The 16,490-nt window shown below is 45.4% G+C and overlaps 1 protein-coding gene across 7 annotated transcripts in view; it reads right to left on the reverse strand.

Moving 5' to 3' along the window:
• Window positions 1-8,531: 8,531 nt before the first annotated feature.
• LOC109415818 (filamin-B) overlaps window positions 8,532-16,490 on the reverse strand; it is a 198,509-nt gene continuing 190,550 nt past the window's right edge. For 4 of the 7 annotated variants that reach the window (XM_029869281.2, XM_029869284.2, XM_029869282.2 and 1 more), the window contains 7 exons: window positions 15,530-15,602; window positions 15,277-15,464; window positions 13,610-15,211; window positions 13,342-13,549; window positions 10,584-10,712; window positions 8,970-10,516; window positions 8,536-8,916 (listed from right to left, as the gene is read on the reverse strand). In XM_029869281.2, the coding sequence (XP_029725141.2) occupies window positions 8,785-8,916; window positions 8,970-10,516; window positions 10,584-10,712; window positions 13,342-13,549; window positions 13,610-15,211; window positions 15,277-15,464; window positions 15,530-15,602 (3,879 nt within the window). In that variant the 3' untranslated portion in view covers window positions 8,536-8,784. Of the gene's footprint in view, window positions 8,917-8,969; window positions 10,517-10,583; window positions 10,713-13,341; window positions 13,550-13,609; window positions 15,212-15,276; window positions 15,465-15,529; window positions 15,603-16,490 lie in introns of all 7 variants that reach the window. The other 3 variants (XM_029869278.2, XM_062853062.1, XM_029869279.2) reach the window with 1 other exon arrangement.

The following is a 16,490-nucleotide window of genomic DNA, read 5'->3' on the forward strand; positions in this document are numbered from 1 at the left end:
TTTCGATGGAATTCCTCCAGTAATTTCCGAACGAAGTCCTTCAGGAATTTCCGATGGAATTTATTCAGAAATTTCCGAAGGAATTCCTCCAGGATTTTGCGAAGGGATTCCTCCAAGAATTTTGGAACGAATTCCTCCAGGAATTTCCAATGGAACTCGTCCAGCAATTTCCGATGGAATTCCTTCAGGAATTTCCGAAAGAAATTCCAAATGAATTCCTCCGGGAATCTCCAAAGGAATTCGTCCAGCAATTTCCGAAGGAATTCCTCCCGAAATTTCTGAAAGAATTCCTCCTGAAATTTCCGAAGGGATTCCTCCAGGAATTCCGCTAGGAATTTCCGAAGGGATTCTTGCAAAAATTTCCAAAAAAAATCCAAAAATTATTTCCGAAAAAAATCGTCCACGACTTTCCGGAGAAATTCCTCCAGGACTTTCCGAAGGAATTCTACCAGGAATTTTCAATGACATTCGTCCAGCAATTTCCGAAGGAATTCCTCCAGGAATTTCCGAAGGAATTGCTCCAGCAATTTCCGAAGGAATCCTTCAGGAATTTCCGAAAGAAATTTCTTCATGAATTTCCGAAGGAATTCCTTCTGGAATTTCCTATGGAAATCTTCCAGGAATTTGCGAAGGGATTCCTCCAGGAATTTAGGATGGAATTCCTTCGGGAATTTCCAAAGGAATGTCTCCAGGTATTTCCAAAGGAAAACCCTCAGGAATTTTCGAAGATATTCCTCCAAGAATTTCCGATGGAATTCCTGCATACATTAAAAAAAAATACGAGGATGCAGGAGAATTTTATTTTTACTAGTCAAAAACAGCTCTGATCATCTAAGTTTATCGGTTAAGTTAGAATATATTTGCTCGGTCAGGGGGGGGCCACGGCCCCCCCTGCCCCCCTCTGGCTACGCCCTTGCTTGTTATAACGTATACCACCGATATCCATGCTAGCTCGTGCTGGTCCACCTTCTGAGAGTGGTCTTGTCTGCTACATTCTAAATTGAAGCTCTTGGTTCTCAAGCGTGTAAAATTTACAAAATGCTGCTCTTGGGAAAATCGGCAGGATATATTTCAATACCGTATTCAGGTACCAATCCGAACTTTTCACTTTGACGAGCAATCCCCAAGAACGCTACCGTTCATTCTTTCCTCATATCCTTACACAATTCAAACGCCCCAGAACAAGGACCTGTATCTCATATCCTTAGTCCGGAATTTATTAGCAATGGACGATAAGTGAAATAAAATGTTAACGACTTACCCGAAAGGTGCCAACGTGTAAGCCGGGAAGATTGCATCTTCATTTTACTTGCGTCTGACCTACATAGAGCAATAAAGCCAGACAGACATTGACCACCACGTTGTGATGGCAGTGCAGTGGAGACGCAAGGTAGCCCATGCTGCTAGGCCAATCAACTGGTTGGCAACGATTCAATGTCTTGTGTCTTTTTTAAGCTTTCATGCTGGGACTTTGTGTAGACCAGAAAACGTTTAAGCCATCTGAAAAGAAGTAATCGGATTTACAAGGTGGTTTCCGAGAAAATAATTGCGGTTAATGTTCTAGACTGATGAGGTGTACACTGAAACCTCTTTTTATGCAATTGGCTGGCAGTGCATAAACTTATATACATATGCATAAATTGAAAAAGACATAAGAAGTCAGAGCTTTAATGAAGCAATCTAAATCGCGAGAACAGGTCTTGTTCCTGGGTATTTCAGATGAGTCCAAGGTGGTTCTCAGGAAGTTCTCAGATAGCACAAAAAAAAGGAAGTTTAGAAGCCAAACCCTCCGATAGCCGCACTGTTATTATTATTATTATTAGCTTTATTTACGACGCTTTCAGTCCTAGGCCGATTCACCTCGGCCAAGCTGCACTGTTGTACATACATACATACATACATACATACATACATACATACATACATACATACATACATACATACATACATACATACATACATACATACATACATACATACATACAAACATATATACATTTATTTGCTCAACATCACGTTTAAGATAAGACATAATCAACAATAATACGTCACAATACTCGGTTTGTGGCTGCCGCTCTCCATCCTCGGTCACGCCCGATGCTTGCCAAGTCACACTTCACCTGATCCGCCCATCGTGCTCTCTGCGCTCCATACCTACTTGTGCCAACCGGATCTGTCGCGAACACCAGCTTTGCAGGGTTTTTGTCCGGCATTATTGCAACATGCCCTGCCCATCGTATCCTTCCGGCTTTTGGCCACCTTCTGGATGCTGGGTTCGCCGTAAAATGCAGCGAGCTCGTGGTTCATCCATCTCCGTCACACACCGTTTTCCTGCACACCGCCGAAGTTCGTCCTTACCCAAGTAACAATTTGAATTCCTTTTAGATTTGTTTATTTTTATGGAAGCTTTATCATAGCATGAAGAATTCATGAAACATTTATAGTTGATTTTATCAAGAGAAAACACTCTGCGTTCGTATGCGGTTTTTAAGTACTCTTCAAGATAATTTTGAAAATCGCGCATAAAACAACTTGATTCACTAAGGCATTTATTCTTATAATAAGTTTTAAGACGTATTTGAAGTTATTTTCAACACATAACATCAACAAATTTTAATAAAAGTTTATGCTTCGTTTATTCAAGTACAATTCATCTGAGTTGTTCTCCTTTAAAAAATTCTTAAAGCTTTCATCTCTTGAGCTAGAGCCACTACTCTGGAACAATAACTAAGCGGAATAATAAAACAACGAACTTTCTTATTAATTCAAATAATAAGTTATGCAACAAATTGGCTTTCTTATGCAAATATAAACACTCAAACATTTTTGCTCACTGTTAATTTAGTCGTTTTGGTGCTCAAAAGTAATCATATCGACGAAATATTCATTTTATAGCCAATCAAAAATGCGAGTAGCTTGCTGCTGTCGTCCAACCTTCAGCCAGTTACTCACACAGGCCACAGCAACTTGAATCGAAAATGAAATGGGTACTTACTGTGACTCTTCTCATGCTCATGCTTAATAGTGTAATACTAGTAAGTTTTAGTAATGCACGTATTAAATACATGAAACTATAATAGAATTGGCACTTCCTGACGCAAAATGTACAGAAACAACTTTCTAGCTCCAAAAAGGTAAACAAACAATTGTCAAAGGGTGTTACTCTTGAATAAAACGAATAAGTTTCATTTAAGGCGAACAAATCTGACTTAAGATCATCACTAGCAAAAACAATCTTCAATAAAGGCTGTAGCTTTTATGCAAGGTGACTTGGTTCCATCATTGTTTTGAGGTGGTTTGGATTAAATGTAGCAACAATTGATGGCGGCTGCATGAGTTTTGTTCGCTTGGAACGGCAGCCATGTTTAGAAAGAATTGAAAAAGTGGCGTAGACTTTTGTTTTTATAGGAAATTTATGTCTTCGTATATTAATGAATGATATTATTTTTGAGGCGCTTTGCTATTTTCGTATGTTTTGGGTGGCATATCAACGACAAAGTGGGTATGGCACGGAGAATTTTGATTCCCTGTCATCAATGATCTGTCAGGCAATTTTAATGCTTTAGCCTTTTCAAATTGATGAAAATTAATTCGCAGTTCAATCAACATTTCATCCATGAAACAAAACTAGTTCCTGCATAATGATTAGGTAAAAGATTTAATTTATTATGCACTATTAGCACTTTTGAGAAAGACAGCTAAAAGATCAACATGCCTCAAGCTATTCTTGTTAAAGTTTTATGAAGTTCTTATAATCAATCATCAGTGTAAGTACATTAATACAACTAGTTTCAAAGCAGTCTTCAAAAGCAGCCTTGAAGATCTCCTGAAGAGTGGGCCAGATTAGTCTTATGGATATTTTATGCCTATTTTATCTCGGATTTGCAAATCAAAGAGCTTTATTGCTAAGTTTTATTATTCAATCTTAGAAATTACTCCAGGATTGCCACAAAATTATAATTGTTACTTGGGTAGCACGCGTCGCTCGAAAACTGCAAGTGCTTGCAGGTCCTTCTCGAGCATGGTCCATGTCTCGTGTCCGTAGAGGACCACCGGTTTTATTAGCGTTTTGTACATGGTGCATTAGGTGCGTGGGTGCATCTTTTTCGACCGCAGCTTCTTCTGGAGCCCGTAATAGGCCCGACTTCCGCTGATGATGCGCCTCCGAATTACACGACTCACGTTGTTGTCAGCCGTCAGTAAGGATCCGAGGTAGACGAATTCCTCCACCACCTCGAAAGTATCCCCGTCTATCGTAACATTACTACCCAGACGGATCCGGTCGTGTTCGGTTCCGCCAACCAGCATGTACTTTGTTTTTAAAGCATTTACCACCAGTCCGACCATTGCTGCTTCGCGTTTCAGGCGGGTGTACAGCTCTGCCACCGTTCCAAATGTCGTCCGCAAAGCACACAAATTGACCGGATTTTGTGAAAATCGTTCCCCGGCTGTTGAGCCCGGCTCATCGCATCACACCTTCCAGACCGATGCTGAATAGTAGGCATGAGAATCCATCACCTTGTCGCAGTCCCCGGCGAGATTCGAATGAACTGAATAGATCACCCGAAACTCTTACGCAGTTTTGCACACCGTCCATCGTTGCTTTAATCAGTCTAGTCAGCTTCCCAGGAAAGCCGTTTTCGTCCATGATTCTCCATAGCTCTGCGCGGTCGATACTATCGTATGCCGCTTTGAAGTCGATGAACAGGTGATGCGTTAGGTACTTGGTTGGGACCTGGTATTCAAGGCTGGATTTGCCGTACGGTGAAGATGTGATCCGTCGTCGACCGGTCGTCGAGCTTCATCGGCTTGATAGATTCCCACGAACTCATTTGTTTTAGGTGGCAGACGAGGGACGATAAACTGGGTAGAACTTTTTAGGTAGCACTCCAAATGGTGATCGCTCTAAAGTTCTCACATTCCAAATGGTCACCTTTCTTGTGAATGGTACAGATTACCCCTTCCTTCCACTCCTCCGGAAGCTGTTCGGTTTCCCGGATCCTGACTATCAGCCGGTGCAGACAGGTGGCCAACTTTTTTGGGCCCATCTTGATGAGTTCAGCTGCGATACCATACTTACCAGCTGCTTTGTTTGTTTTGAGCTGGTGAATGACATCCTTAACTTCCCTATGCGTGGGAGTTGGTTCATCTCCGTCCTCCGCTGCACTGATGTTGTCGTTTCCTCCGTTGCCGTGGTCTCTCGTGCCTACGTTCTCCTCGCCATCCAGGTGCTGATCGAAGTGCTGCTTCCACCTTTCGATCACCTCACGTCCGTCCGTCAAGAGGCCTCTGTCCTTATCCCTGCATATGTCGGCTCGCGGCACGAAGCCATTGTGGGATGCGTTGAGTTTCTGGTAGAACTTCCGTGTATCATGGGAACGGCACAGTAGTTCCATTTCTTCGCACTCCCCTTCTTCTAGGTGGCGCTGTTTCTCCCGAAAGAGGCGAGTTTGCTGTTTCTGCTTCTGTTTGTAACGTTCCATGTCCTGTCGAGTCCCTTGCTGCAGCACTACCGCCCTCACTGCGTTCTTCTCCTCCAAAACCGTTCTGCACTCTTCGTCGAACCATTCGTTCCGTCGATTCCGTTGCATGTACCCGATGGTGATCTCGGCTGCGTCGTTGATGGCTGCTTTCACTGTTCTCCAGCAGTCCTCTTGAGGGGCCTCATCGAGCTCGCCCTCGTCTGGCAACACGGCCCCGCGTATGCTGAGGCGACATCCGGTTGCTTCAGTCGCTCTAGGTTGTACCATGGTAGTCGCCGGTACCGTACATTGTTGGTGACGGAGAGTTTTGGGCGCAGTTTGACTATCACTAGATAGTGGTCGGAGTCGATGTTGGTGCCACGATAAGTCCTGACGTCGATGATGTCGGAGAAGTACCGTCCGTCAGTCCGAACGTGGTCGATTTTAAATCAATGAGTCGTAGGTCGTTTTCGTTCGTTTGCTGGTGGGCGCTGAACTTTCCAATCGTCGCTCTGAATTCCTCCTCCTGGCCTACCTGAGCGTTTAAATCTCCTATGATGATCTTGACTTGGGCAGCGGTCGTACTCGCGTTCGAGCTGCGCGTAAAATGCGTCCTTGTCATCATCAGTGTTTCCGGAGTGTGGGTTATGCACGTTTATTATGCCGAAGTTGAAGAATCGGCCCTTGATCCTCAACCTGCACATTCTTTCGTCGATCGGCCACCAACCGATCACGCGCCTCTGCATTTCACCCATCACGATGAAAGTTCCCAGCTCGCGTGTGTTGCCGCGGCTCTGGTAGATGGTATGATTACCTCTAAACGTTCGCACCATGGATCCTGTCCAACACACCTCCTGCAGCGCTACGATGCCGAACCCGCGGCCCTTCAGTAGGTCGGCGAGTATACGGGTGCTCCCAATGAAGTTGAGAGATCGACAGTTCCACGTACCGAGTTTCCAATCGCAAGTCCTTTTTATTCGCTGGGGTCGTTGCCGTTTGTCTCGGTTCGTATTATTCTGTTGCTGATTTTCCGTTGTAATGGTGTTTTACGGCTGGCTCGTAGGGCCTGAAACCAATCCCCTACTTTCCGGAGGGAGTGTACAGTTGAGCTTAGTGTCCTTCCCTGGCACTCGGACGTTGATCAGCTTCCCCTAACATGGGGATAAGACTCTGTTGTGAGCCGCTCCTCATGAAGAAGAGACGCTTCTCTTTCCCTGTCAGCCTAAAGTTCCCACCGGGGTTAGTTACCCGATCTTCCCTAAGGTTGCTCATAATTTCCGGCCGGTACCATGAGGAGGTAGGGATAGGAGTTGCTGGACAGAGGCTAGTGGATCACAATGGGATCTGAATTGCGCAGCATACCCAGCCTTTACCATGCCACTCGTCATCCACAAATTTCCCGAAAACGAAAATGCTACTCAATGTTTACCACGAGTTAGCAAAGCAACTCATTGCAACTCAGAGCTGCTTTTTCAACTCTGTTTGTTGCTTTTTTTATTCCTTGTTGGGTATATAAGTCACTGCGACCAGTTTTTAGGTTTATGTTTGTTGTTTAGATAACGAGATCCGTGCTTTCGGTATTGGCAAGGCAGCCATTGTGACGGCCGTCTTTGAATTCGCTCATATATTTCCTTAACTGAAATATCGGCAAAAAATCAATTTGATTTATAGCAGTGCCTATGGGTGCCGCTGGCATCAAGTGAAGTGTTTAGCCGAGATTCAGCAAATGAACTTTAACCGAGTTCGGCACAGCTGATATCGGCTTTCTGTTTTATGTGTGTATGCTGGATTTCAAGGAAATTGGACTGTTGGGCTATACTAAAGAAACACAGAAGTTCTTGTAGAAGGCATCTCGCAACTGCTTCGTGCCGCGAGTCGAAATTTGCAAAGATAAGGGCGGAAGCCTTTTGACCTATGAATGTGAGGTGATTGAAAGGTGGAAGCAGCACTTCGATGAGCACCCGGACAAAGCGGATAACTGGAACTTAAGACATGCTTACGTTAGCGCATCAGAAGACGGAAACGATCCAACTCCTACGCTGAGGGAAGTTAAGGATGCCAATCAGTTGCTTGAAACAAATAAGTCAGCTGGTTGATTTAGTATTGTAGCTGAACTCATCAAGGCGGACCAAGAAAAGTAGGACACCTACCTGAACCGGTTGATAGTCAGGATCTAGGAAACCGAGCAGCTACGGGAATGGTAAATGATTTTCAACACAACATTCCATTTGCCAAAAACAGCGCAAAAAAAAAGGAATCAAAACTTGTACCCTTTCGATAACAAAAAAAAATGCAACGGCAGACGTACATCTACGATTCTATGTAAGTATTTATAGTTCATTCCAGTTGAATCCTGTATGTGGCAAGCCAGTGATGCAAAGCGTAAAAAGATTTATCTGCTGTTGGCTTTGGGATTTCTTTTTCCTCCCTGCATCTCCGCAAGCATGCAACCCCCCAGGCATCCGCCCAGGAGGTTTTTGGTGACAGCAATTCACTTGTGTGCCACTTTGCGGTTGATGAAGAGGCAAAGCTTTAAAACTGTATTTTCCTGACCTCGTATCCGTAGAGAAAAGAGATGGTGCTATAGGACTCCAACTAGGCACGGGGGAAGTCGTTAGTGTGCCGTGCGCCAGCGAGGTTACAAAAGTGCTTTTCTGGATCAAGCCTTGAAAAACAGTAACAACTCTCCAACAGCAGCTTGGCAGTGGATTTATGCTGTTTAAGAGGTGGCTTACGATGGTGGAAATGACCCGAAAAGCAGCGGGGTTTTGTGCGGTGCAATGGTTTGGCTTCGGTTGCGGTGGATGAAGCATGGAGGAAAAAAGTTTCCAGAGAAAACAGGAACGATTTATTATATTTTCGGAGGAACTCAAAACTTTTTGGGTGAGTTACATGGGGAATGAAATTCCGTTTAGGGACCATGCCATCAATTACGTCATCAATATTTGCCTAGTTTTGTCCCTTATGACACATTAAGACGTCCGAAATTTTATATCGTGGTCACTTGTCTAAGGGATGGAAAGAACTAGAAGCGTAAATGAATATTTCTCATTAATTGAACTAACTCTAGTGATTTTATTATTCGAACGTTTTATTCGTTACCACGTTATAAATACAGTAATTCAAATCGGGTCACTGTTTCTCAAATGAAAGTTTTCCAACAAAACATGTAAATATAGAATGATCTTTTCTTTTGTTATTCGTTATAATTTTGTAACGCATTTGTAAACTTTCTCTGTTTTTAATTAGCATAAATTAGTCAACATCTTACGTGTTAGGTAAACTTGGCTTAATCAAATAAACAATACTCAGAAGGGTGATGCTAATTGCCGTGCAAGAATCGTTTGAGCTCCTCCTGCGTGTCGAAGATCAACACTGGGAACGGTGACCCTGGCACCAACTCGCCAGCCCACTTGACCTCCACCCGATAGTCGCCCGGTTCCGTTGGATCGTACTGAAAATAAAGACATTAGATTTATGGTCGATTCTTGAATCCCAAGTCCTCACCTTGCAGAGAATGGTTCTATCCTTCTGGCTTTCGCGTTGCATCTCGACTCTGAACGCACCCTTGGGACCACGTACCCGCACTGTCAGCTGACCTGCTCCGGCACCTCGGGTATCAACGATGAACCTCGATTGGAACGTCGCCAGCACACCGTGTTCGATTCCAGGGCCGTAGACGCGAACCTTACTGGCGTCGGGAGCTCCTGCAACTCGTAGCGTGAATGGCGATCCAGGAACATGCTGACCTCCGTACTTGATCGTCAGTGTGTGCCGTCCCGGTTCCTGAGGTTTGACGTTCAACGTAAACGTGGCATCTCCGTGGTCGTACAGTTCACAGTAAGCGACTTTCCTCGGGCCAGCACAGTGAGCGGTCAGCTCTCCGGGGCCTGCACGTCTCGTGTCTATCCAGGATTTTATGTCCCGTCCAACAACGCCGTTTCGAAGACCTTCACCGGAACAGAGGACCTTCGCTGCATCTACAGCCGGGCCCACGGAGATGGTCAGAGGACATCCCTTGATGAGTCGGCCGTTCCATTCGACGGAGAGACTCAGGGGTCCTCCGGTGGACTTGTGAGGATTGTACGATGCTAGCCAGATCAACTCGTTCGGTCTTGGCTGCAGGAGAGTTACTGGTAGGTTTTCACCATCCTCGAATTCCATGTGTACTTCAGGTTTGCCGGATAATGCCTCCGAAGCATCGATTGTAAAATGGGATATCTCACCCACTTGCGCAGACGTGAGACCCCTACCCGTGAGCACGACTTTGTCGGCAGCGGACGAATTACCTGTGACGAATACGTATCCAGGACTCTGGGAGATGGGTAGTCCAGACCAAGTTAGGTCAAAGCTATGTTCTCCCTTAGACAATTCTTCGTCGGATAAGTAGAGTATGCATCGTCCATTGCTTTGCTTTTCAACGTTCACCTCGGTACTGTCTACGTAGCAGGTCAGCTCACCTGGTCCCGCCATACTGGTGTCGAATGCAATCTTTGCCGGCAAGAGTAGCTTACCATTATTATCCAGCAGACTTCCCCAGCCTCCAATCGGAGTAACCTTAGCTGGATCCAGGCAAGCAATAGTCCACGGCGACCCTGGCAAAGGACCTCGGTTGGTACAGCTGGCTCTGATCTCGTACTCTCCAACCGTCAAAATAGTGTAGAATATCTTCCACTCGTTGTTACCCAAGTTCTTGATCTTCGGTTCGATTCGTTCCGCTTGTTCGTCGCATCGCTCGATCTGCACGTTCGGCATCGTTGGGCAGAACACCACAAACGAGGTCTCCTTGCCACGGTGTGCCACTTCCAAGCCATTTCCGGACGCATGGCTATCGGTTTTGCCGCCGACGGCTTGGACGGCAAAGGTAATCGGCGAGCCCGGCACGCTCTCTCCTCCGTACATGACGGTGGCCTTGTAGTGACCGGCAGTCAGTGGCAAGAATTCAACCTGATGGACGTAGTCTTCCTGTTGGGTCAACTGGACGGGGACGTTTTGTCCGGTCGGCGACAGAACGGTGACTTCGATTTCTGCAACACCAGCCGCTTCGGATTCCACTGTCGGGGGAGAGGTTGCGCGGTTAATGACCGTATGGGAGTTCGGCTTTTCGTTTTGGATACTTACCATTCCAGGTGATCGGTGAGTTTGTGCAGAGGTTCATCTTGGGCACTTTCTGCAGGTGGATCTTGGACGGATCGTACGACTCACAGGTGTACGGACTTCCCGGCAAAGGTTTCGATTGATGGAGAACGTCTGTTGGGTAGGAAATGGATGATGAATGACAAGTTGATTGTAAGTTTCAGAGAAAATGAGCATAAGTAACCAATAGTTCTGTTTATAAAAGGGCTTTTAACCCGGTAGCTTCTAACTTCCAAGGAGCTTCAGAGGCATCTTAGAGAGTATCATACTGATTTAAGGGCATTTCAGGAAGTTTCATGGAGTTTCAGTAAAATTGAAGAGGGAATTCAGAGGGCCATAATGGGCTTAGGGGGGGTTTTAAAGGTACTTCATGCCGTTTGAAGGCACTTATGAAGATTTGCAGGAATTTCAGACAGCTTCAGGAGTATTTGGAGTGCTTCAGAGGGCATTCATGGAAAGCTCTGGAGTGTTTCACATGGATTTCAGGACGTTTCAGGGCGTTTCAGGAGGTTTCAAATGATTTGAGGAGTTTGAAAGGAGTTTCAAGGCATTGAAGGGTAATTTCTATGGTTATAGGGCGGGTGAAGGGGTTAAGAGAAGATCAATAGCATTTCAGAAGATTTTAGTGGGTTTCAGAGACCATCAGGGAGGCTTTAGAGATGCTCTCGAAAAACTCAGGGGGCTTCACTGAGATTCAAAGCGTTTCAGAGCATTTTTAGAAGTTTCAAAGTCTTTCAAGGAGACTTCATAGTGGTTTCAGGAGGCTTTCTTGGAGTGGGGAGCTTCGCGAGTCTCCGGGAAGATTTTAGTAGACTGCAGAGGCGTTTCGTAAATCTCCGGAGGTTTCAGGGAGGGTGAAGAGGATCATCAAAGCATTACTTGGCGTAATATGGGGTTTCAGAGGGATCTACAAGAAATTCAGGAAGTTTGAGAGTGGTTTCAGAAGTGTATCAACGAAGTTCTATGTCAGGGATTTGAGACAGTTTCAGATTTCAGGAAGTTTCATGGAGCCTCCGAAAGTTTCAGGAGAATTTTAGAGAGATGTGGAAGGGGACTTAAGAGAGTATCTTAGGCCTTTTCGAGGGCGCCGTAGGATTTCGGGGAGTATAAGGGTGCTTTAAAAGATGATTCAATGCGCTTCATGGCATCCATGGAGAGGGATTCCATGAAGTTTCATGGAATTAAGTGGATTTCAAAGAGCCAAGGAAATTAAGAAGAATCGTAGGCCTTTTTGGGGGGGGGGGCGTCGTAGTGTTTCGGGAAGTTCAAGGGTGGTTTAAAATGGGGTTCAATGCGTTTAATAGCATTCATGGAGAGGGATTTCATGGAATCCAGTGGGTTTCAAAGGATTCCGGGAGGTTCAAAGGTGTCAGAGATCATCCAAAGAAATTTATGGAGTGCTATGAAAGGGTTTGAGGGTTCTCAGGGTTTTCAGGCCCCCTAACCCGTAACGTGGGTAGATCACCTTCTAATGGTGCGTTACGGTGTAAGATCTACCATAACAAATTTTGATTTCGTAATTCTCCAGATCGGTTAATTTAAATGCAAGAAAATTACAAGATCAAAATTTGGTTTACTTTTTGTGTTTTGTTTTATTTTTGTATTTTCACTACTAATACTCCTATTGTTTCAGTGTTATTGCTTGATTTAAACTATAACTTTAATATAATAACTATTTGTTTCAGCGCTGTTCAGGTAAATAAAGTTGTAATTGTAATGTAGATCAATTATATATCCTAATAATATCTATTATTTCAGGTAATATCAGGTAATTGGTCAACTATATAATTAATTATATTTAAATTACATGATATATGGGATTTTGGGAGGGGTAGCCTAAGGAAGCTAAATGATCTGGTTTCTGGGCAAATGTTCGTGGGGTGGCCAGACTTTGTCACGAGATAACAACCATCGTGTTGTCTTCCAAAGGTTTCCAGAGAATTTAGCTTACCCTGCTACACCAAACCATCAGGTAGATCATTCCTTTCCGGTATGACTCTGCAGCCATAGGTAATCCTTGCGCTGATGGTGGGTACACAATCATCATCATCATCATCTCAGGGTTTTCAGGCCCTAATAAAGCTTTAAAAAGAATTTCAAGAGCTTTCATTATGTGTTAAGAGAGGAAGCAACGAGTTTTAGGAGGTTTCAAGGGGTTTCATGGAACATCAAGGAAGCTTCAGAGGGGCTGTATTGCTATTCTCAGAGGGGCTGTATTGCGTTTCAAGGCGTTGCAGAGCATTTTCCGAAATTTCGGTGTGTTTTTAAGAAGTTTGAGGAAAGAAAGGGGGTTCCAGAGAGTTTCACAGGGGTTCTATGAGAAAATTTCAAAATATATATGTGTGATCCTATGCGAGTACAAACCATATTCGTTAAACAACGAGACATCATTAGTTACACTTGGAGATTTGATGGTTCATACATGTATACGTGGAAGTACTTGAGCTTACCATTTGACTGAATATTATTGCAAGAGACGATGTAAGCATGAAGTTTGTCCAGTGCTTCAAATTATCACTAGCTAAACTTGTAGATCCGATGACCTATACTCGAGGAAGTTCTTGGATATTCTTGGATATTATAGAAATCATATGCTCCATTTATCTCCTTCAAGCCTTTAACCCATAACCGATGCTTACTTCAAAGGAAATACCCTCTTATCCGAACTTATGGTTACTTGGGATCATTCACGGCTTTCCAAAAAGTAAAATAAAACTCACAAATACGACCTCAAAACACTTACCAATCAAGCATTGCCCAACCTTCTGCACTGTGAACTCCGCCTGCAGATGGCCTCCCTTGGTCTGGTAGCAGCGCACCGGCAGAGCTTGACCTCCCGGGCCAGAAACGACCACGTCAAACTCCCGTGCCGGATGACCAACGGTATCGATGGCAAACGAGGTGGTTTTGGTGACACGGGCCTGGTACAGTCCCAGCCCGTTGACGGTAATCTGAAATTTGAGATCACCTGTGAGTAAACTACCTCAGATCCGAGTAGATGCGTCACTTACCTCCTTGCTCATAGCTGGAGCCAACACATTAATCTCGATCGGTTTGCTAGCGATCGGAACCTGGTTGTACAGGATCATAATCTTGTGGGGAGCAACTCGCGTTGGATGGTACACAATCTCCCAAGTTCCGTTCTTGGTGGGTCCTCGGATCGAGTGTGGTACTTCAAGGCCTCCGCAACGAACCACCGAAGTAAGCGTACCCTGTCCAGCATCCAAGATCGACACCGCCAGGGATGCCGGTTTATGGCAGTAAGCTTCCCCGACCTCTACGATCTTCACCATCGAAGGATCGAACACATTGATCGTCCTTGCGGCGATGAAAGAACGGGTTTCCTGGTCGACGTAACGGACGATGTAGCTTCCGATTTTGGTGGCTTTGAACTCGGCAGACTTCCTGGATAGAGTGAACGGAACCATCTTGTTCTCTGGGTCGTAGATCTCCACGGTCTGGTCTTCACCGACCAACTCGATGAAAGTACTATTTCCAACCTGGACGTTTTGTGTATTTTGCTGAACCTCGCAGCGGAAGGGACTTCCATCAACTGGAAGATCGTTGAATGTGATGTTGACAAAGTGGGGCTCGCAGGTTTGCGGTACAAAGGTAACGTCGTACAATCCTCTTGCACAAGCAGTTACTTCTGCCTTCACGGTGCTGGTTGCAGTTGACACAACCAGTTCAAGAGTTCCTTCGCCTGCTCCGGCAGCATCAACACTGAAGGTAAGTGGAACTCCCAATGAAGCCAAAGTGTTATGATGATCAAGTCCGCTGATAGCAACTCGAGAAACGTCGAATACATTGCAAGAAAACGGCGATCCATTGATGTGTTGATCATTGGCTGTGACGCTGATCAAATGTCTACCGACCGAAGTCGGCACGAAAGAGACGAAGTGAATGTCATCTCGGAAAGATACTCTGCTTGAAACCGTATCACCAGACGGAGAAGTGATCAACACTTGAGGATCTATGCCGTCGAAGCCTTCCAGCTCAAAGATGTTCTCGCATTTGACCGGAGCTTGTCGCAGACATTCTCCGGTAGCGATCGCCTTCGACAGCGACACTGGAGCATGTGTAACATGACAAGCAAACGGCGATCCAGGAACTGGATATCCATTGAATCTGACCGACAACGAATGCGTTGCGGCCTCGGTGGGTTTGAAGTTTACCTTGAATCTCGCGTTACCTTCCGACTGGACAAAGTTCGGTACATTCTTTCCTCCAACCGCGACAATGATCTCCAAGTTTCCAGCTCCAGCTTGGCTTGCATTGATCCCGAAGCTGACACTCTTTCCAACGACTCCAGGTCTGATGTCCGTCACGACCACTTTTTCTGCCGAGTAAGCCTTCAACAAGAACGGACTTCCTTCCACGTGACCACTGCCTGGCAAGCGAACTTCAACCGAATGATCACCAACCTCGATGGGTTCAAACTTCACCCGATAAGCACCGGGAACTGGAATCACGTCGGCACGAACTGCACGTCGGGCAGGACCAAGAACTTCCACGACCGGAGATATGTCCGACTCAACCAGAAAATCGAACACATGTCCCACACTTACCTTGTCCATCAGATCACTGGTGACGATACGCGCTGCCGGAGATACCTGCAAACAGCACAAAGTGTTACAATCAACTAGGTTCGTCATTCACCCCTCATCGATCAACAAACCTTGCACGTGAAAGGACTTCCCGGTACATCCTGCCCATTGAAGCGCAACTCGACGGTGTGGTTCTGAGCTTCCCGCGGAGTGAAACTGATCGCGTACGTATGCTGACCTTGAGCTTGAGCCGAAGTTGGAACTCGTCCACCGTTCACCGTCACCTCCAGATTTCCCGGTCCTGCTTGGGATGTTTCAACTGAAAACAAAAATTAGGTCAGTGGGACGATTCATATGTTAACTACACTGACTGAAGTGACTCACCCAAGAAGACGACCGGCTTCCCCACGGTTCCATTGTTGACGTTCTTGACCTTGATCGCCGTAACGTCGTAGACCTTCACCGTGGTGTTGGTTTTGGTTCGTTTCCGCATTTCGTTCGGCCGTGCAATTGCGATGATGTGTTCAAGTGGCGTTGAAGATTCGGTGTTGCAGCGAACGGTGCGTGGAAAGAAATGAAGCAGTCAACGAATTATTAGCTTGAGCGAAGGGGTCGTGTGGTTCAGCTCGGGTGTCATGAGTTGGGGGCACCACGGTATGCCACCATGCCACCTTAGAGGTGGCGATGACAATTAACGGTAATTATAATGTGGTTTTAGAGCGCGCGCGCTCGCTGTCAACCAGGAGCGTAGTTTAATAGACGGTCTGAAGCGGCGCAAATCTGATATGTAGAGTGTGTCGTTCAGTCAGTGCAACCCTGGGCCAAACCACGAAAACCGCAGATTGACCAAGCTGTTGATCGACAGCCGTGCGTTTCCGTTAGATGTGGTGCCACTTGTGTTTGTTTTTCGACAATGCAAACTGACACATTCTCGCCTGTCGATGCATCACACTTTTCCCAACAACGTCTCTGTCACATACCACCTACGCTCACATCGTACTTGTGAGAGAGTTGTTTCATTGAAGAAATGGTATGCACTGTGACTGGAGTGGCTACTCGCTACTGGCATAGTTGTGATGCGAGAAAGCACTCGGTTCTATATTGGAAGGCGTAGTTGTGCAAACCCACAATTTAGCTGATTAGTATGCTGACCACACGGCCACAAGTCACTCTTCGGTGATGTGGGATTTATAGACGTGGACAGGTGGAGCCAGATAGTTGGACTTTGATTGATGATTGGATATACATATTTATGTAGGTATTCAATCTAATGCATTTTGTTGATGTGGAAGAAAAGTGTAAGCATTTAATGGCTCAGATTTGATGGCCCTATATATATTACAGT

This window comes from Aedes albopictus, chromosome 2, assembly GCF_035046485.1.
Source record: "Aedes albopictus strain Foshan chromosome 2, AalbF5, whole genome shotgun sequence".
NCBI lineage: Eukaryota > Metazoa > Arthropoda > Insecta > Diptera > Culicidae > Aedes > Aedes albopictus.